General features: G+C 42.9%; 1 protein-coding gene across 8 annotated transcripts in view; it reads right to left on the reverse strand.

The window, feature by feature from the left end:
• Positions 1–12,199, reverse strand: part of EWSR1 (EWS RNA binding protein 1) — a 25,811-nt gene extending 13,612 nt beyond the window's left edge. For 4 of the 8 annotated variants that reach the window (XM_015406045.1, XM_015406040.1, XM_015406043.1 and 1 more), the window contains exons 1-5: positions 12,127–12,199; positions 4,916–4,952; positions 4,661–4,712; positions 3,653–3,776; positions 3,336–3,353 (exon numbers count right to left, since the gene is read on the reverse strand). In XM_015406045.1, the coding sequence (XP_015261531.1) occupies positions 3,336–3,353; positions 3,653–3,776; positions 4,661–4,712; positions 4,916–4,952; positions 12,127–12,139 (244 nt within the window). In that variant the 5' untranslated portion in view covers positions 12,140–12,199. The remainder of the gene's footprint in view (positions 1–3,335; positions 3,354–3,652; positions 3,777–4,660; positions 4,713–4,915; positions 4,953–12,126) is intronic. The other 4 variants (XM_015406046.1, XM_015406042.1, XM_015406044.1 and 1 more) reach the window with 1 other exon arrangement.
• Positions 12,200–16,951: the final 4,752 nt, after the last annotated feature.

Consider the following 16,951-nt stretch of genomic DNA (forward strand, 5'->3'; position numbering starts at 1 on the left):
ATAGGAATCACAGTATCAACATTCCCCCCACGAGGACTAGATAAGGATTGTAAAAAGCACACAAAATTGAATAGCATTACATTACTGAGGAAATACTATTCAAGTCACTGTACTGAAAGCTACTGTCTCAAGCTCTAAGATTGGCCACACCTGAGCAGAGACTATAAGTAATGTGAACTATCAAACTCTGATCAGGGATCACTAATCTTGAAGAGAAAGATTTATGCAACAGAGAACTCCAGAGAGGCTTCCTGACAAGATTAGAGAAAATTAAAAGGAAAGCAAATACTTTAATTTCGCCCACAATATCCAGCTCTATATGCAGATACTTCTGAACATTTCTGTGAAGTAAGTATCTTGAAAGGTTTACCATCAACTCCCAAGACTATTTTTATAATGATCCTTTAGCCCACAATATAGGAATAAACTCAAGAAACTGAAACCATTAAATAAGATTGTTGCAAACACAAATGCAGAAAAATTGAGCATGCTGTAACTATCCTTGAACTTCAATTTGCTATTTTTTAAGACATATGGACACATGAAGCTGCCTTATATTGAATCAGACCCTTGGTCCATCAAAATCAGTATTGTCTACTCAGACGGGCAAGGGCTCTCTGTGGTCTGTTATAGATTTTTCACATCACCTACCGCCTGAACCCTTTTAAACTGGGGACTGAACCTAGGACCTTCTGCATGCAAAGCAGAGGCTCTACCACTGAGCCACAGTCCCTGACCAGACATATTATAATGTTGCATACATTAGTCCTGTTTGGAATGTAAACTTATGGGGGGGAGGGAGAGTTGCCTCATATGGCCCTCAGCATGGGGGGAAAAGATCAAGAATGGCACTGGACTTGCTCAAGCCACTGATCAACACCTGATGTAGTTTTTTAGCTCCCAATCAAAATGAGGATCTCAAAATTATCCTTCAGAAATAAATATTTGTCTTTCTAAAGAAGCCTAAGGTGCTTTATGTCCGTGCAAGATATATTCTGTAGTAAACTGGGATAGTCAAGCCAAGCTTTATGCCATCACTGTAAAGAATGAGGTATCTCTGGGCAAAGCTAAATCGTTTCCCAACATTAAGCAGTTTCCCTTTAAATCTCTCCATACTGGGCTTAAGACAAATGTTTTTCCAAAATCTTCCATTTACACCCAGGGTCTTCAATTTTGTGTGTGTAAACACAGGTCAAGGGTTAACTAAGGACTTTGGCACCTTCAGTTAACAATTTAATTATTAAACAGAAGATATAACATCACATTGCAGCTTTTTAGAAAATGTAAGAAAGTTCTTCTAAACATTTCATACTAGGAACAAAGCCCGTTCTGGAAGCGAGACAACAAGCTGTAGCTACACGTGGGGCCTTTCCTCTCCCTGGCCCGCCACTTTCTTCCCGTTCCCAGACACTGTGAGCGGCAGGGCAAGGGGACAAGCCAGCAGCAGTTCCATGGGCACTCTGAGCAGACAGAGCCCCCCCCCCCCCGCCTCCAAGAGGCTGTTGTCAAGGTGCTACGGGCTGGGCCGGCAGTGTTTCCCTCCCCTGTGGAGTCAAGTGGCTTGCAGTCCATCCCTGAGGCCCATGATTGTTTATCTTGAACTTTGTCCGCTCAGGGACCTGATGGTCTCCCCTCCACTGTCTCCCCCAGGCCCTCGACCCTCTTCCTCGCTGTCAGTGGGGCCTGCCCATCCCGGTGGCCTTGTGCTGTCGTTTGCGTCCCTGGCTGGAGTGTGCTGCATCTGGGGCGGCCGCGGTGCTGGCCGCCTCCCTTCCTCCTGGCTGCCTGCCGCCTCTTCCTACAGGTCTTCACCTCAGAGCCCTTCTCATGCTGCTGGTGTCGTGGCCAGGCGGAGTGGAGGCGGCGAGCGTGGTGGAGGAAGGGGCGAGCAGGCCGCGGAGGGAGGCTACCATGGGTGAGAAGGCGGCGTTGACAGTGCAGGCCAGTGCGGCTCGGGACGGGAGGGAGCAACCAGGCTGCGGTGAGGCCAGGTGGGACCGTCCTCCTGCCTCCCTGTAAGAGTGCCCGCTGGAGCATCCATGGCGCCCGACAACTTCGTGGAGACTGCAGGAGAGATGCTGGTGCATCCAATGGCTTACAGGCCGCCTTCATGGCGGTCCACCCATCAGCCTCCTGTCCCTTTTCTGTCCACTGTCTCCCCTCAGGCCCCCGACCTTCTCCCCTCCCATCAGCGTCGCCTGCCCATCCCATGATGTTCTGTTTCTGGGGTGGCGACAGCGCTGCCGCTGGCCGCCTCCCTCCCGGCACCCCTCTCCACGTTCCTTCACCTCAGATTCCTCCTCCTGGTGCCGTTGTCATGGCCAGGGCGAGTGGAGGTGGCAAGCGTGGCGGAGGGAGGGGCGAGCAGCCGGCGTATAGAGGCTGGCAAGGGAAAAGGTGACGTCGGTGGCGCTGGCCAGGGCGGCTCGGGCCAGAGGAAGTATCAAAGCCAACAGATGTTCCACACAGTAAACACCAGGAATACATATGAGACCAAGGGCTCAAGATACCTCCCTGAATATTCGGGATATTCATCTTAGAACCTATTCCATTTCCAAAAAGGCAGCTCTAGCAGGACTGAAGTTCTTTAAAAACTAAAACCTATTTATCAATTTTGTGAAGTCAAAAAAAGAAAAACATTTTAAAGTAATTGTGTGGTAATGGTGCAATTTTTTTGACTCAGCCTCAATCACTCTTTTAAAAAGCTGGTAATCTGCTTCATAGAAGTATTGATTTTAAGTACAATGGGAAAAACGTGCTGGATGCTATTAGCCAAAAATGTTCTTGCATGCATTTTTAATTCAAACCATAGGTTCAAGTGGTTACTGTACATCTTTCGAAGTTTGGCTGTTTTTTTGGACATCAAAATAAAACATCAGGATGAACAGAACTCCAATTTTAACAGCACAAGCAAAATAATGTACGAAACATTTATGATGACACTGAAATACATGTCTGAAAGAGGAACCAATAACATGGAACATGCAGAGATGTTAGCAACTGCTGAACATGTCTACTCATGCTGTTCACCCTTTAGGAAATGGCAAAGATCTCCAAGTTCAGTTAGGCTGAATATCTCAGTCAACAATTGTCATTTTGATGCACAAATTATAGCCATACAGTTACATATTCAGGAAGAGGTCACAAATTGCATCGTTATTATTATTTATATAGCTATGGTGCTTATAAATGACAAGTAGCAAAATTGAATCATCCTGCATGGAACACTTATTACAAGATTTGTTACTAGACGTAAAATGCCTAAAGGGTTAACACCATAAATTTAGACAGGATGAACAGCATTTCCCATGCAAAAGTGAGCAGGATATTCAAACCTGTACTGGTCCCTTCTACTGTGGAAGGCACAAGACAAGAAGTAGAGGGCATACCATCAGAACAGGCAAGCAATCCTCTGAATCATTCTATTCCTCAAGCAGTAGAAATACTTAGAAAATCACAGTACTGGCACAAAAGACACCAGTACTCCCCCTTCCCATTAGTTCAACTGTAGTATTTGACCAGCAACGCCTGAATCTGCATGTGACCCAGCTCGCCAAGTGAAATTTCCTTTCAGGTGTTAACTTCCCACCCTTCCATGAGCTTAGCCTCCCCCCCACCCCCATGAAATGGAACACAGGCTACACAATCATACCAGTTGGAGGTTGCCCATAAGAACCTGCATATGCAGTCTGTCCATAAGTCGCAGTTGTCTGAGCCTGGGTGTAGCTGACATCTGTAGGCTGTCCGTAAGTCCCATAACTTTGCTGCCCATAGGCCTGCCACACAGAAGAAAAGGATTTCACTTGGTATTGCACACAGAAGATTTCCAAACGCAAAACTCAGATCAAAAAGCCTGTAATTCATACATAACAGGAGACAGAGAAATCCTACTTCTACTCTGAACATCTTCCTGTTCAGGCAAATAGTTAAACAGCCCCTTGGAAAATACAAAAACCCACAGAGATCTGCAAGACAGGTGTATAGCAGGAAGTCATTGAAAAACTAAAAGTGCTCTTGGCCTATCCAATTAACTGTTTTGTCATTCACCAGCTGTAGTGACCAACACCAAATGTCACACAGAAGAGCCCAGAGTTACATACCAGGCACTGAAAGTCAATGTAATAAAAAGACAGACTACTCAGAGGTAAGAACATTAGAATTTACCAATAAACAAGCAGCTGTAATCCCTCAGTGCTATATGTCACTCACTTTTAACTTCCAGCAAGCAAAATATTTTGGCTTTATGACAGATATTTAATTTTCACAATGAAGTCCCTGAATATTTTAACTTTCCCCTTTGCATGGAAACAGGCATGCCTCAGCTGGAGACAGGGCTGACAGCCATCACAACAGTAAGGTGCTGTGCTTTCAAAGCTGTGCACTATGATGGCAGTCACTTCCTTTTCCCCCTACAGGGCAACCTTGAGGGCACCAAACTCCCCCCCTTTATAAAGCTAGAAGGAAGGGCCAGGAGCAATAGTGATGGAGAAGCAGCAACCTCAAGATTACAAAACACTCACAGAATGCTACAGAAATGTATTTTTAAGTAGTTTTAATAATCCATCCAATAAGGTATTTTGGATTGCAGGGACAATATTTTATATTAGATACATTGTTCCTGTTGCTTTCACAGGGGAAATTGTTTACTGTTATATTTTACCTGGGTGGTCTGTGCATATCCTTGAGTTGGCTGAGCTGCATAGGCAGTGTAGCTATAAAAAGAATACAAGCAACGTGAAGATGCAGAATGAATACACTGATAAGCAATCATTTAATACAGTGAAAACAAAAAACTAAGCACAATTCATTTGTAATCACATCTCTACAGTGCCCTTAAAATGAATATTACACTACAAGTAGCCTAATAGCTTCCTTGCAGAATATACTATTTTCATCCTCACAGAAGCCAACTTACCCCTGCTGGGCTGCTGCTTGGGTATAGGTACTATAGTCTGTGGGTGAGATGACAGAAAAACCAAGTATAAGAGACGGGGGGAAACACAATTCATTATATCAAACAAGAGCTCAAAAATCTGTTACAACCACCTTCTACTTTTCATCTGAAAAGCACCCCCAAGGTTTGGAAATCTGCGTACAGAAAATGCAAGCAGCTTATCTTTGGGGAATGCACAGAAGACTGAAACCTTTCAGTTTTGTGAGTTCCCCTGTTGAAACCAAGAAACATTCAAGGAGCACACCCTGACTACATCAATACAGTCTTAGAAAGCCATTAAAAGCTATTCCTATGCTCTTCAATTATTCTCATAAGTTAGTGCTATGCCAAGTACTGTGACACAGGTACCAAACAGACTGAAAAAAGAAAACTTTATATGTAGAAATATCAAGGTCAATTTTTAAAAAAAGGCTAAAATTGTAACACAGAATCTCTAATCAAATTGTAAATATTTTAAAAATATACATAAAAATCCATCAACTTTAGTTAAATATATAGGTACCTAACCCTAATGTACTTTTGGGGGGTAAAATTACATTTATACGCATGGGAATATCACATATTTTTCCTATGACCAGGTACAGTTATTAACATAAAATACATGTACACCAAATGCATTTTGGCCCTGAGGGCTTCTTCAGTTGATTGAATTTGTTCAGTGCCCAACACACAATTTGTTAAAATTACAATGTGCCTGACCAAAGCACTGAACATCCTACAAAGAAAACGAATGGTTTAAATTGATTATTGTGTATGTTATTAAAAAACCAAAATGTAATTCTTAAGGTTATTAACTAAATATATTTAAATTACACCTACCAGATGTAAAAACTTTTACATGGAATAGGTATCTCTCTTCGGTGTTAATTAATTGCTTAATTAGGTAATCTACATCTCCGAATGTGTAACTAATTTTACAAAAAAGGTTTTTACACTAGGGGAAGGTACCCATATATGTAACTAAAGTTGAAAGTCAGCATGGTGTAGTGGTTGAGAGCAGCAGACTCTAATCTGGAGAACCAGGTTTGATTCCTCACTAGAGATGTAAAATTTCCAGAAATTTTGAAGCTCGGAAAAAAACCCGGGTTTTTTTCGGGGGAAAATGGAAATTTTCAGAAAAATTGAAAAAAATGCTAATTAGCATTTCTTTTGTCTTTTTTAGATTGAAAGTCATTCTGTTACTTTAGGAACATAAAATATGACTATGGACATTTTTACTTGGCATGAAATTATCACAACTAGCATATTTAAAATATAGTGTATCCAAACAATTATTACAAACAGAATACCCACCCACATGCAAAAACAAAACTGAAACTTTTTTATTTTCTTCTGACAATCACACCTCCTAAAGGAAGAAATGCATCTTGTTCTTGCATTGGAGAGTTCAGTTTATAACCTAGGACTTGCTTGTCCTCAGTGCACAGAAATTAGATCAATCTGATACCATATATGTATATATATATTAGAAATGATTTGGAAAATATTTGAACACCTTGTCTTAATTCATCAGGTTAAAATAAAACGTTCCATAATCAATTTTTTTTCTTTTTTTAATTTTTCCAATTTTTCAGAAAAAAAAAAGGCTTCAGGAAAAAAATGGGTTTCCCCCCAAATTTTTCTGGGTTTTTTCCGGGCCTTCACATCTCTATTCCTCACTCCTCCACATGCAACCTGCTGGTGGTGGTGAGGGACCCTGGGCCAGTCACAGTTCCGGCAGAACTCTCTCAGCCCCACCTACCACACAAGCAGCCTGTTGTGGCGAGAGGAAGGGAAGGCGATTAAGAGTTGCTTTGAGACTCCTTAAAGTGGAGAAAAGCAGGGTATAAAAACCTACTCTTCTTCTTTTCAACTTCTTTGATAACCTGGTTTTGTTCTGGGATGAAAATCCCCCTTCTGCTCATTTTTGATAAATACTGTGACACAGCCATTAAAAAAATATTCAGGCAGATATATATACCGGCCCTCTAAAACTAGGTGTTGGGTATTAAATACAAGAACTGCCAACAGCATCTGCACACTCCCAAAATAATGCTACTGACTTTTTAAACTCTCAAGTTGTTCACAATTGGTGAGTGAAAGACACAAAAGCACCAAAAAAAAAAAAAGGCACTGACTTCTGAAATACTAGCAAGTTGGAACAATTTAACCATGACCCATGCTAAAACATTTGTATTGATACCCAGGGACACAGTGATATGTAAGTTAGTGTGTTTTCATATTTCTCACTGAAAAATGGGCCAGGCAGTTTCTACTTTATTTGGTCCTCAAGAAATTGGTTTTTTTCCCAGATTCGGGTATAATAAAGCCAGATTATTTCTAAATATACCCGAATACCAATACCAGTATTCTATTGGTACCCAAAATTTTTCGGGATTCCCAAAAATGTTCGGCTCCATTATATCCTATGGGGCCATTGTAGTCAAGGGCAAAAATCTTCTAACAAGTATTCAGGGGGCTAGGGGGGAGGGGATTTGAGACAGAGGCACCAAATTTGTACTGTAGCTCCTGGAGCCTCTCTCCAAAAGACCTCCCAAATTTGGAAAAGAATGGACCAGGGGGTCCAATTGTAGGCGCATCCAAGGAAAGTGCTTCCAATCCTCCATTGTTTCCCATGGGGATCCAAGGAGAGTGCCTCCAATCCTCCATTGTTTCCCATGGGGATGCGAAAAAGGCAGGCAGCAGTGTCTCCCAGAGAAAGCTGGAAAAAACCAGAAAAAACCTAAAAATTTGGGGGGGCTTTCCGGCATTCAGTATTCCACAGCCGAATCAGCTCAGGGGATCTGATTCGTTATGCCAAATACCCGAAAAATGCCGGAAAAGTTTTTTTGGGTTCGGCTTTACCGAACGCACACCCCTAGTTGTCAACTACAGATGTTTCTCCTGAAACATGCACTTTGATGTGTTTTTTCCTGGCGCTGGTCTCCTGCAGAGATGACATGTGAATTTTCTAACTTCCAGCACCAGTCGCATATTTTAAGACACTTCCTTGTTCAGCACAGCGTAACTCAAACTGGACTATGTTTTTGGATATATATTATCCTTTAATTGTAAAAGTGATCAAGCAGTTGGCTCTTTTAAAAATATACATGCAGTAAGGCTTTTAAGAAACTAGGAGAACTAACAATTCTCAATGGCAGATGTTATTCTAGGCATCATTAACAAGCAGAGCCAGAAATCCATACTTGGCAAACTTGGAGTGACTACTTTGTTAAAATCAACAAATACTTTCCCCTCATCCAAGCATTTAAATCTCTATCCTGCGATTCAAACACGTAAGTAGTCTAATTCAACACAGCTGATACAGAAATAGTTTTCAGAGGTGTAAATTGTACGTCTTCAGTCACATGATACAAAAATGCAATCCCTTCAAACAAGGAAGCCCAACACAAGAGGACAAAAGGATCTCCAGTGCAAGAACTTCAATTGAAGCAGTATTTAGATTTATAAAGGAAAACTACAAGCTTCCACTACTAAAAAACCCAGAAAGCTTTATTCTGCCCCCCCCCACTACTGACAAGATATCACCAACTCAGCTTTGCCACAAGTTCCACATTAAAAACCCACATATCTATACAGTCAGGAAGTTTATGGAAAGTCACAACCTTCTGACAATATCTAACCAGTCCAACCCAGAGGAGTAGCCATGTCAGTCTGCTGCAACAAAAACCAAGGTATGCCTTATGGCAGGGGTGGCCAAACTTGCTTAACATAAGAGCCACGTAGAATAAATGTCAGATGTTTGAGAGCCACAAGACATGAACAATATGACCCATACATTTTTACTGGAAAATATGCAACTTTCCTTTTAATTAACATTAAATGAGACTACCAAACATAAAAACAAAAGGGGTAAAAACAGATATCGGTAATATTTAACTTTAGATGGGGAGGGAGGGGAGAAAGAGAAAGAAATAAAGTTGGAAAGAAAGCAAGTGGAAAGAAAGCCAATAGATGAGGGCAAGAGAAGAGGTGGAAAGAAAGCAACTTTAACCCCCACACCCCCATGCTGGCTGGCTTGGCCAAGACATTTAAAGTTAAAGTTGATTTCTTTCTCTGCTCCCCCCATCTCAAGCCTACCCAGGAAGGGGAATACTGGCAGGGGAACGGAAGAACAATTGAGGAGGCATGCCTCCCTTTTTACTTCCCCAGCCACCCTGCTGGGAGCAACACAATGTGTGTGAAAGAGCCGCATGTGGCTCCCAAGCCACAGTTTGGCCACCCCTGTCTTATGGCATCATAATAGTACCCAAAGCCTTCATCTTAGCACAATTTCTGCACATCACAATCTCTTTAAACTCTCCAAATGGCCAATGCCCAATTTTGACTATCAAAATCAGAGGGAATCTGGGCTGAATTCACTTCCACTAATTAGTGTCAAATTACACTGAGGCCTAATTGTCAATATTATACAAATTAATAAGACAGCAAACATTATTGTTAAGAATGCCACAGAGCATTCTTAAACAGAGCACAATTCACTTCCATTGGGGATAGTACCTGTTTTGTACCATGAAAATATAAACAGTTTGGATTCAGTTAAGATTGCTCTTTCTATTTGCAGTGCAGGGAGAAGATAAGAGTTCCTGAAGGTCCTAACAACTTGAAAGACTTCACTAGTTTGAGTTGCAATGTCTTTTAGAAATGCTAGCTCTTGAGACTACACATTAGCTACAATCAAGGTGCCAGTTCTACAATTATTACACAACTGACCTATGGGACTGTCACATGTCAGAGGGTGCAGTTTCCATCAACCTCAGCCAAGAATTGTGTGCAGCTTTCTAACGTGCTACCGAAAAGTTTAATGGAGCAAGCAACATGCATCTCAGGTAGATGTTTAACTATAATCCACTGGTATGCTTAACACACACATTCACCACTTGTATAAGTGAGTTATAGGACACCTTTTGGGGGGTATTTTTTTTGTATTTTTCATATGTGCATGTAAGTGTGTGCACCTGGAAGTCATGGTGACCTCTGGTGACTGATCCCTACTGGGGGGCTGGAGGATATTGAGAGAGATGGCTGAATAAAGCCTGCCACTGCCTCCTGACTGCTGGTATTCCAAGGAGGTCTCCCATCCAAGTACGTGTCAGATTCAACCCTGCTTAGCTTCTGAGATAAGGCTTGCCTGGGCTATCCAGGTCCAGGCATAGGACACCTTTTTGAAGTCCAATTGAACACAGTGGAATCACTTGGAAGTAAACAAGCTTAGGACATTTGCAAGGTGCATGCAAAAGAAAGCTTATACCTTGAATAAAACATTGTTAGTCTTAAAGGTGGCACTGGACTCAAAGTTTGTTTAACTATCACCAGGCTCTCCCCTCAACATGAAATTGTTGGTCCACTATAATGTCTGCCTTCAGTTGCCAGAACTTTTAAAATAACTAAATTGGTTCATCTGGAACACTAACTCCGCACCTCCTACATAAAAATCAGTAGCACATCTCTTCTCCCTCTTTCCTTCCTCCCAACCACCCAGTTTAGTAATGTTTGCATCCTTCCCCTAGAGGCCTAATCTATGTTTCCACAGAATAATCCATCTGAGATCATGTTGTCCACATCAATTTTGCAGCTTGTCCTCAAAGAAAGTCTTTCCTGATCACCACTCTTCCCTATTATATTGAATATGTACATAGTACCAACACTCTTTAATGGATATACATTTTGCATTTTGGGCACTATGACTGCATAAAGTAATTTAAAAAATAACTGATTCACAAACAAGGCCTCTGCCAAAATCTGGCTCCACTTCAAGAGCCCTCCTCTTTGCTATACACGTTTGACCTCCAAGCCCTCCCCATGGGGGGCAGCTACTATTCGAATCAGGACTAATCCTTTTACATTGTTTAGCATATTCTATTTACACAACAATCCTGGTAGGGAGAGAGAAATAATTTTTTAAAAAAGAAAAGCAGAAGAGCAACTCCAGCTTAGTGCAGGAAATGGAAAGGGGCCTTTAAGGGTACAGGGGTGTGTTTCTGAGTGAGATCAAGATGGCCTCCTTCTGATCAGACATTGCAGCAGAACGGCCTCTCAAAGTCTGATATCTTTTATGCCCTCCTTCCTTTTAGGCAATATAACGGTTAACCCGCAAACATTTATGTAAAAGCCATTTCCCATTCCTTGCTTTACACTCCCCCTCCCCTTCTTAGACAATGCCACTGGACACACTCACAGGGATCCCCACCCCCGTTTGCTGTCTTCACCTTGCTGATTTGCTGCATTTCATGGTATTTGATAACCAGTGGGTTTATCACAATTGCCGTTATCAATGCTTAAGATTTTAAAAAGGCCTGGCCAAAGACTCGTATGTTCCAGTGTCTGCACACAGAACCTCACAGGTTTCAAGAGAAGAAAAGAAACGGGAAGACACGTGCCTGACTTCGCTGCCAAGATCAACGGGGCCTTTAGCCCGACCCGAAGCACGCTGGCCTCCCAGCGAGTCCAAGCAAACGTTCAACGGGAATGGCGGCCTCCCAACATTCTTATGAGCTAAGCTTTAAATATGATTAGAACTCACGATGGGCACCATCCAAGCCAATTTTCGAGAGATTTGAAAACTTGCGTTAAAGGGTCACATTTGTCTTATTTAACCCACCCCTCCGTAACCCAGTAGAAAATACATGGAACGAGCGTGCGTGTAAGAGAGCGAGCGACACACACACACACTCCCTCTTGCCTGCCCCCCCCCCAATAGTCATCTACTTCCACTATGAGAGCGCGGGGTGGGGGGGGCATCTGTTTCGATGCCGCCTTTATGTATAAAGAGCACATCTGCGTTAGAGACGAATATCATGTGCGACCGCATTGTTTCAAAAATAGCCACGCGGGGAGGAAAAACCAAAGCAAAATTTAAAAATAAAATATGAAAATGAACTAAAGATAACAAGGGTAACAAAAGGGGTTCCTGTGGGCGTCACCTCCCTCTCTCGGTTAGGTAAGGGAACCGGGGGGGGGAGGCTGCTCTGCAGGCCGCGCGCTTCCCGCCTCCACCTTCTCCCCCCCCCCCCGCGGCCGCCCACCGACTCCGTATCGCCGCCCGCGCGCTCTCTCTTTCTCTCCCTTCTCCCCCAGCGGGAAGCGTTCACTTTCGCTTTTCTTCCCATCCCTCGAGACTCTTGGTGTCCCCCCACCAAATCCCTACAGGCCCCAGCCCGGCTTCGCCTCACCCGTCGACGCCATTTTCTCGCCACCGCCTCCACCTTCTTCTTCCTCCTGCTCTTCAACGTCCTCCCGGTCTTTCTGCCGCCCGGCCCTGCGCATGCGCAAAGCTTTCCAAACTCGGTGCGGACCATTGCCAGAATGGTGGGGGGAGATCGCCACTCCCTCTTGATTCTTATTTTAATTCTCGCCCCCTTCCCCCGCCCCCTGAAAAAAGACTATATTAAAATAAAACAAGGAAGCCAAGATAAGGGGGAAAAAAGAGCGCGAAGCGCCATTGGTTCTTTATAGAATAGGACGAGGCTTCTGTAAACCCCTTCCTGGATGGGAGAATGGCTCTGTCCGACACACTTAGGGGTCCTCTTACAAGAGAGCGGTCGTTTGAGAAATGTGGAATGTGTGTTTCTAAGGAACGGAAGATGGTTGTGGGTTACGCGGAGGGCTGCTAGGAAAGTTAACTGGAAGTCACAACGGTTGAATTAGGTGGAACGGACTCCTGAGTCTCAGAATTCCCACTGCACATCTAAACGAGCTTCCCTCATTATCTCAAAAATGGACACAAATCTGACATAAAAAATGGCAATATCCAGAAACCAATAGGACAACACTTCAGTCTACCAGGACATTCCATCAAGGACTTAAAGGTCACCGTAGTTCAGCAGAAATATTTCAAAACCAAAATCCAACGGGAAGCTGCTGAATTGGAATTCATATGTAAACCTGACTCAGTCAGACTTGGATTGAATGGAGACTTTGGATGGTCATCTCATTACCAGAAGTAACTAAACTTTCAGGTATTCCATTCAGATTCATTGATAGAAGGAAGGGGTCACACCTAGCCTGGATTGCGCATTCAACCTTTTTCATGACTTTTGCAACTGCTTTGTATTTACATGGCACTTTCTGCATCCTCTCCCCCTCTCCCCTTACCACCTATATCCTTCTGGCCAGTTTCTTCAAACCCTCCATCCATCTCAAAAGCTTACGTTACAATAAAGTTTGTTGGTCTTAAAGGTGCTACTGGGCTTTTCACTATTTTATTTCAAAAAGGCTTCTTATGTTGAAGACTTGGATAATATGCAACAAGTATTTAAATGTAATTAACGGCTAGATTTAATGCTTAATTGGTTAAAAGTTCTTTAATCAGTCAGCGATTCTGAGAAGGAGAAAAAGGCATGCATGTAGGCCTGAACACACCTTTCTAAAACCATTGATTTTAATGGATCAGAAGGGATCACTGTTCAGTGAATAACTGTTTAGAGTAACACTAATCTACGGCCACTAACCGAGCAGAAAAAACCCAAAACAGACCAGCCTTTTAAAAAAGAAAAGAAAACCCATCTAGGCTAGTTCATGGGAATATAATCTGGGTCTCAAGGGATGCTTCCAGGCTTTAGTGACTCTTGATTTAAAAAGTATGCAGAGTGCTCTCCTAGTCCCCTTTCTCTTCTAAAACTGAAGAAAGAAGCCTTGAAAATTTATAAACTGCTTTTGCTAACCCAAAATAGTCCCTGCTGGGGTGCGATTGAGGAAGATATTTATTGTTAGCATATTTATGAAATATACACCCCTGTATAATGGCTCAGTAAATGAGCTCCTGAGTAGCATTCAGATGCTCCCCCAGTTTAATCTTGGAATTCCAAATTCAAAGTAGCAGATGTTGGAAAAGACCATCCTTGGCCTGAAGCCCCGGGGACAGGGTGGCATGCTGCTGCCAGTCAGTTTTTTAAAAATATATTTTATTATATGAATTAAAGGGTACAGAAATGAAAATGGGGGATATTGAAAAAATTAAAAAGTAATTATTCATTAGCAATTATTAAATTTTATCTTTGTTGAGGACACAACTCCAATATTTGATACATAAAACAAGAGTAGGATATCTCCTCAACTTAATTCATTTATTTACTCATTATATCAGTATACTCTTTTTCTAAATAAAAAGCATACCCAAGCATACTGTTTTGTATACAATGTAAAATATTGATTTTAAAGTAACAACTCTTTTCCTTTAAAAAGATTCTACAAATTGCAAGGAATAGTATACATGTACAGTGACTATAATTTCTCTCTGTTTCTGTGATTATTTCAGGTAGTGCCAACTTTTTGTATCTGATAATGCAGACTAGTCATCAATTATTAACCTTGACCAAGATCTGTATAGTATGCTTCCCATTTCTGTTGAAATTCTTCAATTGGTCGTTTATTTACTAGATTCAATAACTGCCAGTCAGCTTGATGGACCTCTGGCCTGTTAAAACAGGTTATATCCCTGATGCTAATTGCGGACAGGAGCTCACAGGCCTAAGAGGGGAGGAAGGTGGTAAGGCTCGCAGCAATAGACCAATCTTGACCACTGACATTGTTGACCATGTATACATTGCTGGGAAGGGGCTTAAAATTTTACACAGACTGACAGACACATTTAAAAGACAGGACCTAGCCATGAACTAACAATCAAAATGTTGCTTCAGTTTGGGGGAATGACAGCTCCATCCACTTCCCTCCCTCAGAGGCAAAATTTTCCCTCTGTTTTCCTATCCCTTTAACTGACTGAGCTGCCCTACTAATATGTTTTCTTCTTTGCTGAACTCTAGCTGTCCCACCCTGTCACAGTACAATGTTTTGGCTGTTGGCTCAGCCCAGGAACCTGAGAGAAACACTTTAACTTAAACAACTTAAAATGGCACTTGAGGCATCTTGAAATTCAAAAATAACAAAATATTTGATTTAACACAGAAGGGAAAGGTCAGGTAAAATCAGGGGTTGAAAATTTCAGAGGTAAAACCAGTACATGCACAGACTTCAGTTCTTATGTTTCAGGCTAATTAGAGTTTCTTAAGCTTTTCACAGTGTTGAGAGGCTTTTGTTTATGAGGTTTCTGTTGAGAGGCTTTTGTTCCAGTGTTTCCCCCAAACACTCTACTACACTTTCTTTGAGTAGTCTCTCTTTTGGTTTCCAGAAGGCTGGTAGATTCTTTCCAGTACCGAAACCCCTTCTCTTGAAACACCAGTACCCGTCTTAAATTTTTAACTGGCTCTTAACGTCTCTAAAAGTGGTTTCCAACCACACTAGACAAGGGATCTCTTCACTCTTCAGAGCTAACTCCCTGTTTGACTGGGTAGTAGAAGAAGAAGAGGAGATTGGATTTATTGCCCTTCACTACCCAAAGGTGTCTCAGAGCGGCTTACAAACTCCTTTCCCTTCCCCTCCCCACCACAGACACCCTGTGAGGTAGGTGGGGCTGAGAGAGCTCTGACAGAAACTGCTCTTTTTTCAAGAACAGCTCTTATCAGAACTACGGCTTGCCCAAGGTCATCCAGCCAAGTGCAAGTGGAGAAGTGGGGAATCAAACCTGGTTCTCCCAGATTAGAGTCCATGCACTTAACCACTACACCAAACTGGCTCTACACCAAACTAGGGAATTTTCTTCTCTCTCTAGAAGATCTATCACCTTTCCTTGGCCCGAATGGGAGTCTCCATCTAACTACCTCCTTGTCCTTGCCAAATTTCCCCAGATCTCCTGTTTGTGTTAAACTGCTTACAGTCAAGACTGAATTCAGAATGAAAGTTTCCTCAACGTTTTGCTCTCAAGTCTCTCTCTGCTCAGCTGATGCTAACCAATCAGATCTCTTGGAGCAGCCTGTCACTTAAAGCTCTCTGGCTCTGTGACGAAATAACCCTCCACAGCTCTTTGCCTGTTTGTACAGCACTCCTAAGCTTTTTAAAAGTGCAGTCCATCACTGGAGGTATGAAAGGCAAAACCTTGGCCTGGTTGCTGGCCTTTTTGGGGGGGTGTAAGAAAAGTCAGCAGAATCATTTTCACTTTGGAAGCAGGCTAAAATGTGTAACTCCTCCAAGTGCAGGGCAGCAGTTCAGACCCAGCGCACCATTTTAGAGGCCACTGTGGGTGAGGCAGCCAGTGGGTCACCACCAGGTCTCAAGCAAAATTAAACAGGAGTCCAGCAACACTGACTAAAATGTGCCTCAGCATCCCCTTCTTGTGAAAGAGCTCACTTCATCAGATGCCTCAAGGGGTAGGACTTGTTTTCAAGGGTTTCACTTTTTTCTCGGGGTTTCCAAAAGTCAATGTGAAGGGCTAAAATGGAGGGGGGTTGTTGTTTGCAAATGGCTTCTGCTATTCACTCTGCTCCCCTCCCCCCATGGTCTTCAGACCATACGCCCAAGGACAGCAGGCACCACCCCTTCCGTACCCGAACCCAGCCCCTGATCTGGCTTCCAAATTTCACCCTGTTTCTCGTGTTCTGGGCCTCATGAGGTCTAGCGACCTGGTCCCTGGACATGGCTGTCCTGTATTTTTCTGTTTCATACAGGTTGGCTTGTGGTCAAGGAAAAAAAGAGGGCAGAGCAACGTGGCAACAGCACTGGCCGGGGCGGGGGGGGGATAGCTGACCAGCTCGCTGGGAACCAAATGTTAGGAACTCCATAACGAGGGGTCTGCAAAGGTTTGGCATCCGAAGCAACGAGCAGTTAGAAAGGTCGAACCGTTTGCAAGCCCAACGAGACTAATCAATGCAATACTGTATATTATTGAGAATATGTTACATGAATTGGGGGACAACATTGTATTTTTCCAGATATGGAGGGGAGCAAGCCTTCCCGAGCTCCATAAAAAACGGAAGAGAATTTGCAGCAACAAAATAGGATCAGAGTTCGAGTCCTCTGGCGGATTTATTCCCCCCCCCCCCTTTGGTCTCTTTGCTCTAGTTACACTTTAGCGACGCTCCCTCGCTCGTTGCAAGCATGTGCAGGCTAGACTTGCAAACGGCCTTCCAGGGAAAGCCAGCATGCTCAAAATGGCTGAACTGCGCA

This window comes from Gekko japonicus, unplaced genomic scaffold (genome assembly GCF_001447785.1).
Source record: "Gekko japonicus isolate JY-2015 unplaced genomic scaffold, Gekko_japonicus_V1.1 scaffold431, whole genome shotgun sequence".
In the NCBI taxonomy this organism is placed as follows: Eukaryota; Metazoa; Chordata; class Lepidosauria; order Squamata; family Gekkonidae; genus Gekko; species Gekko japonicus.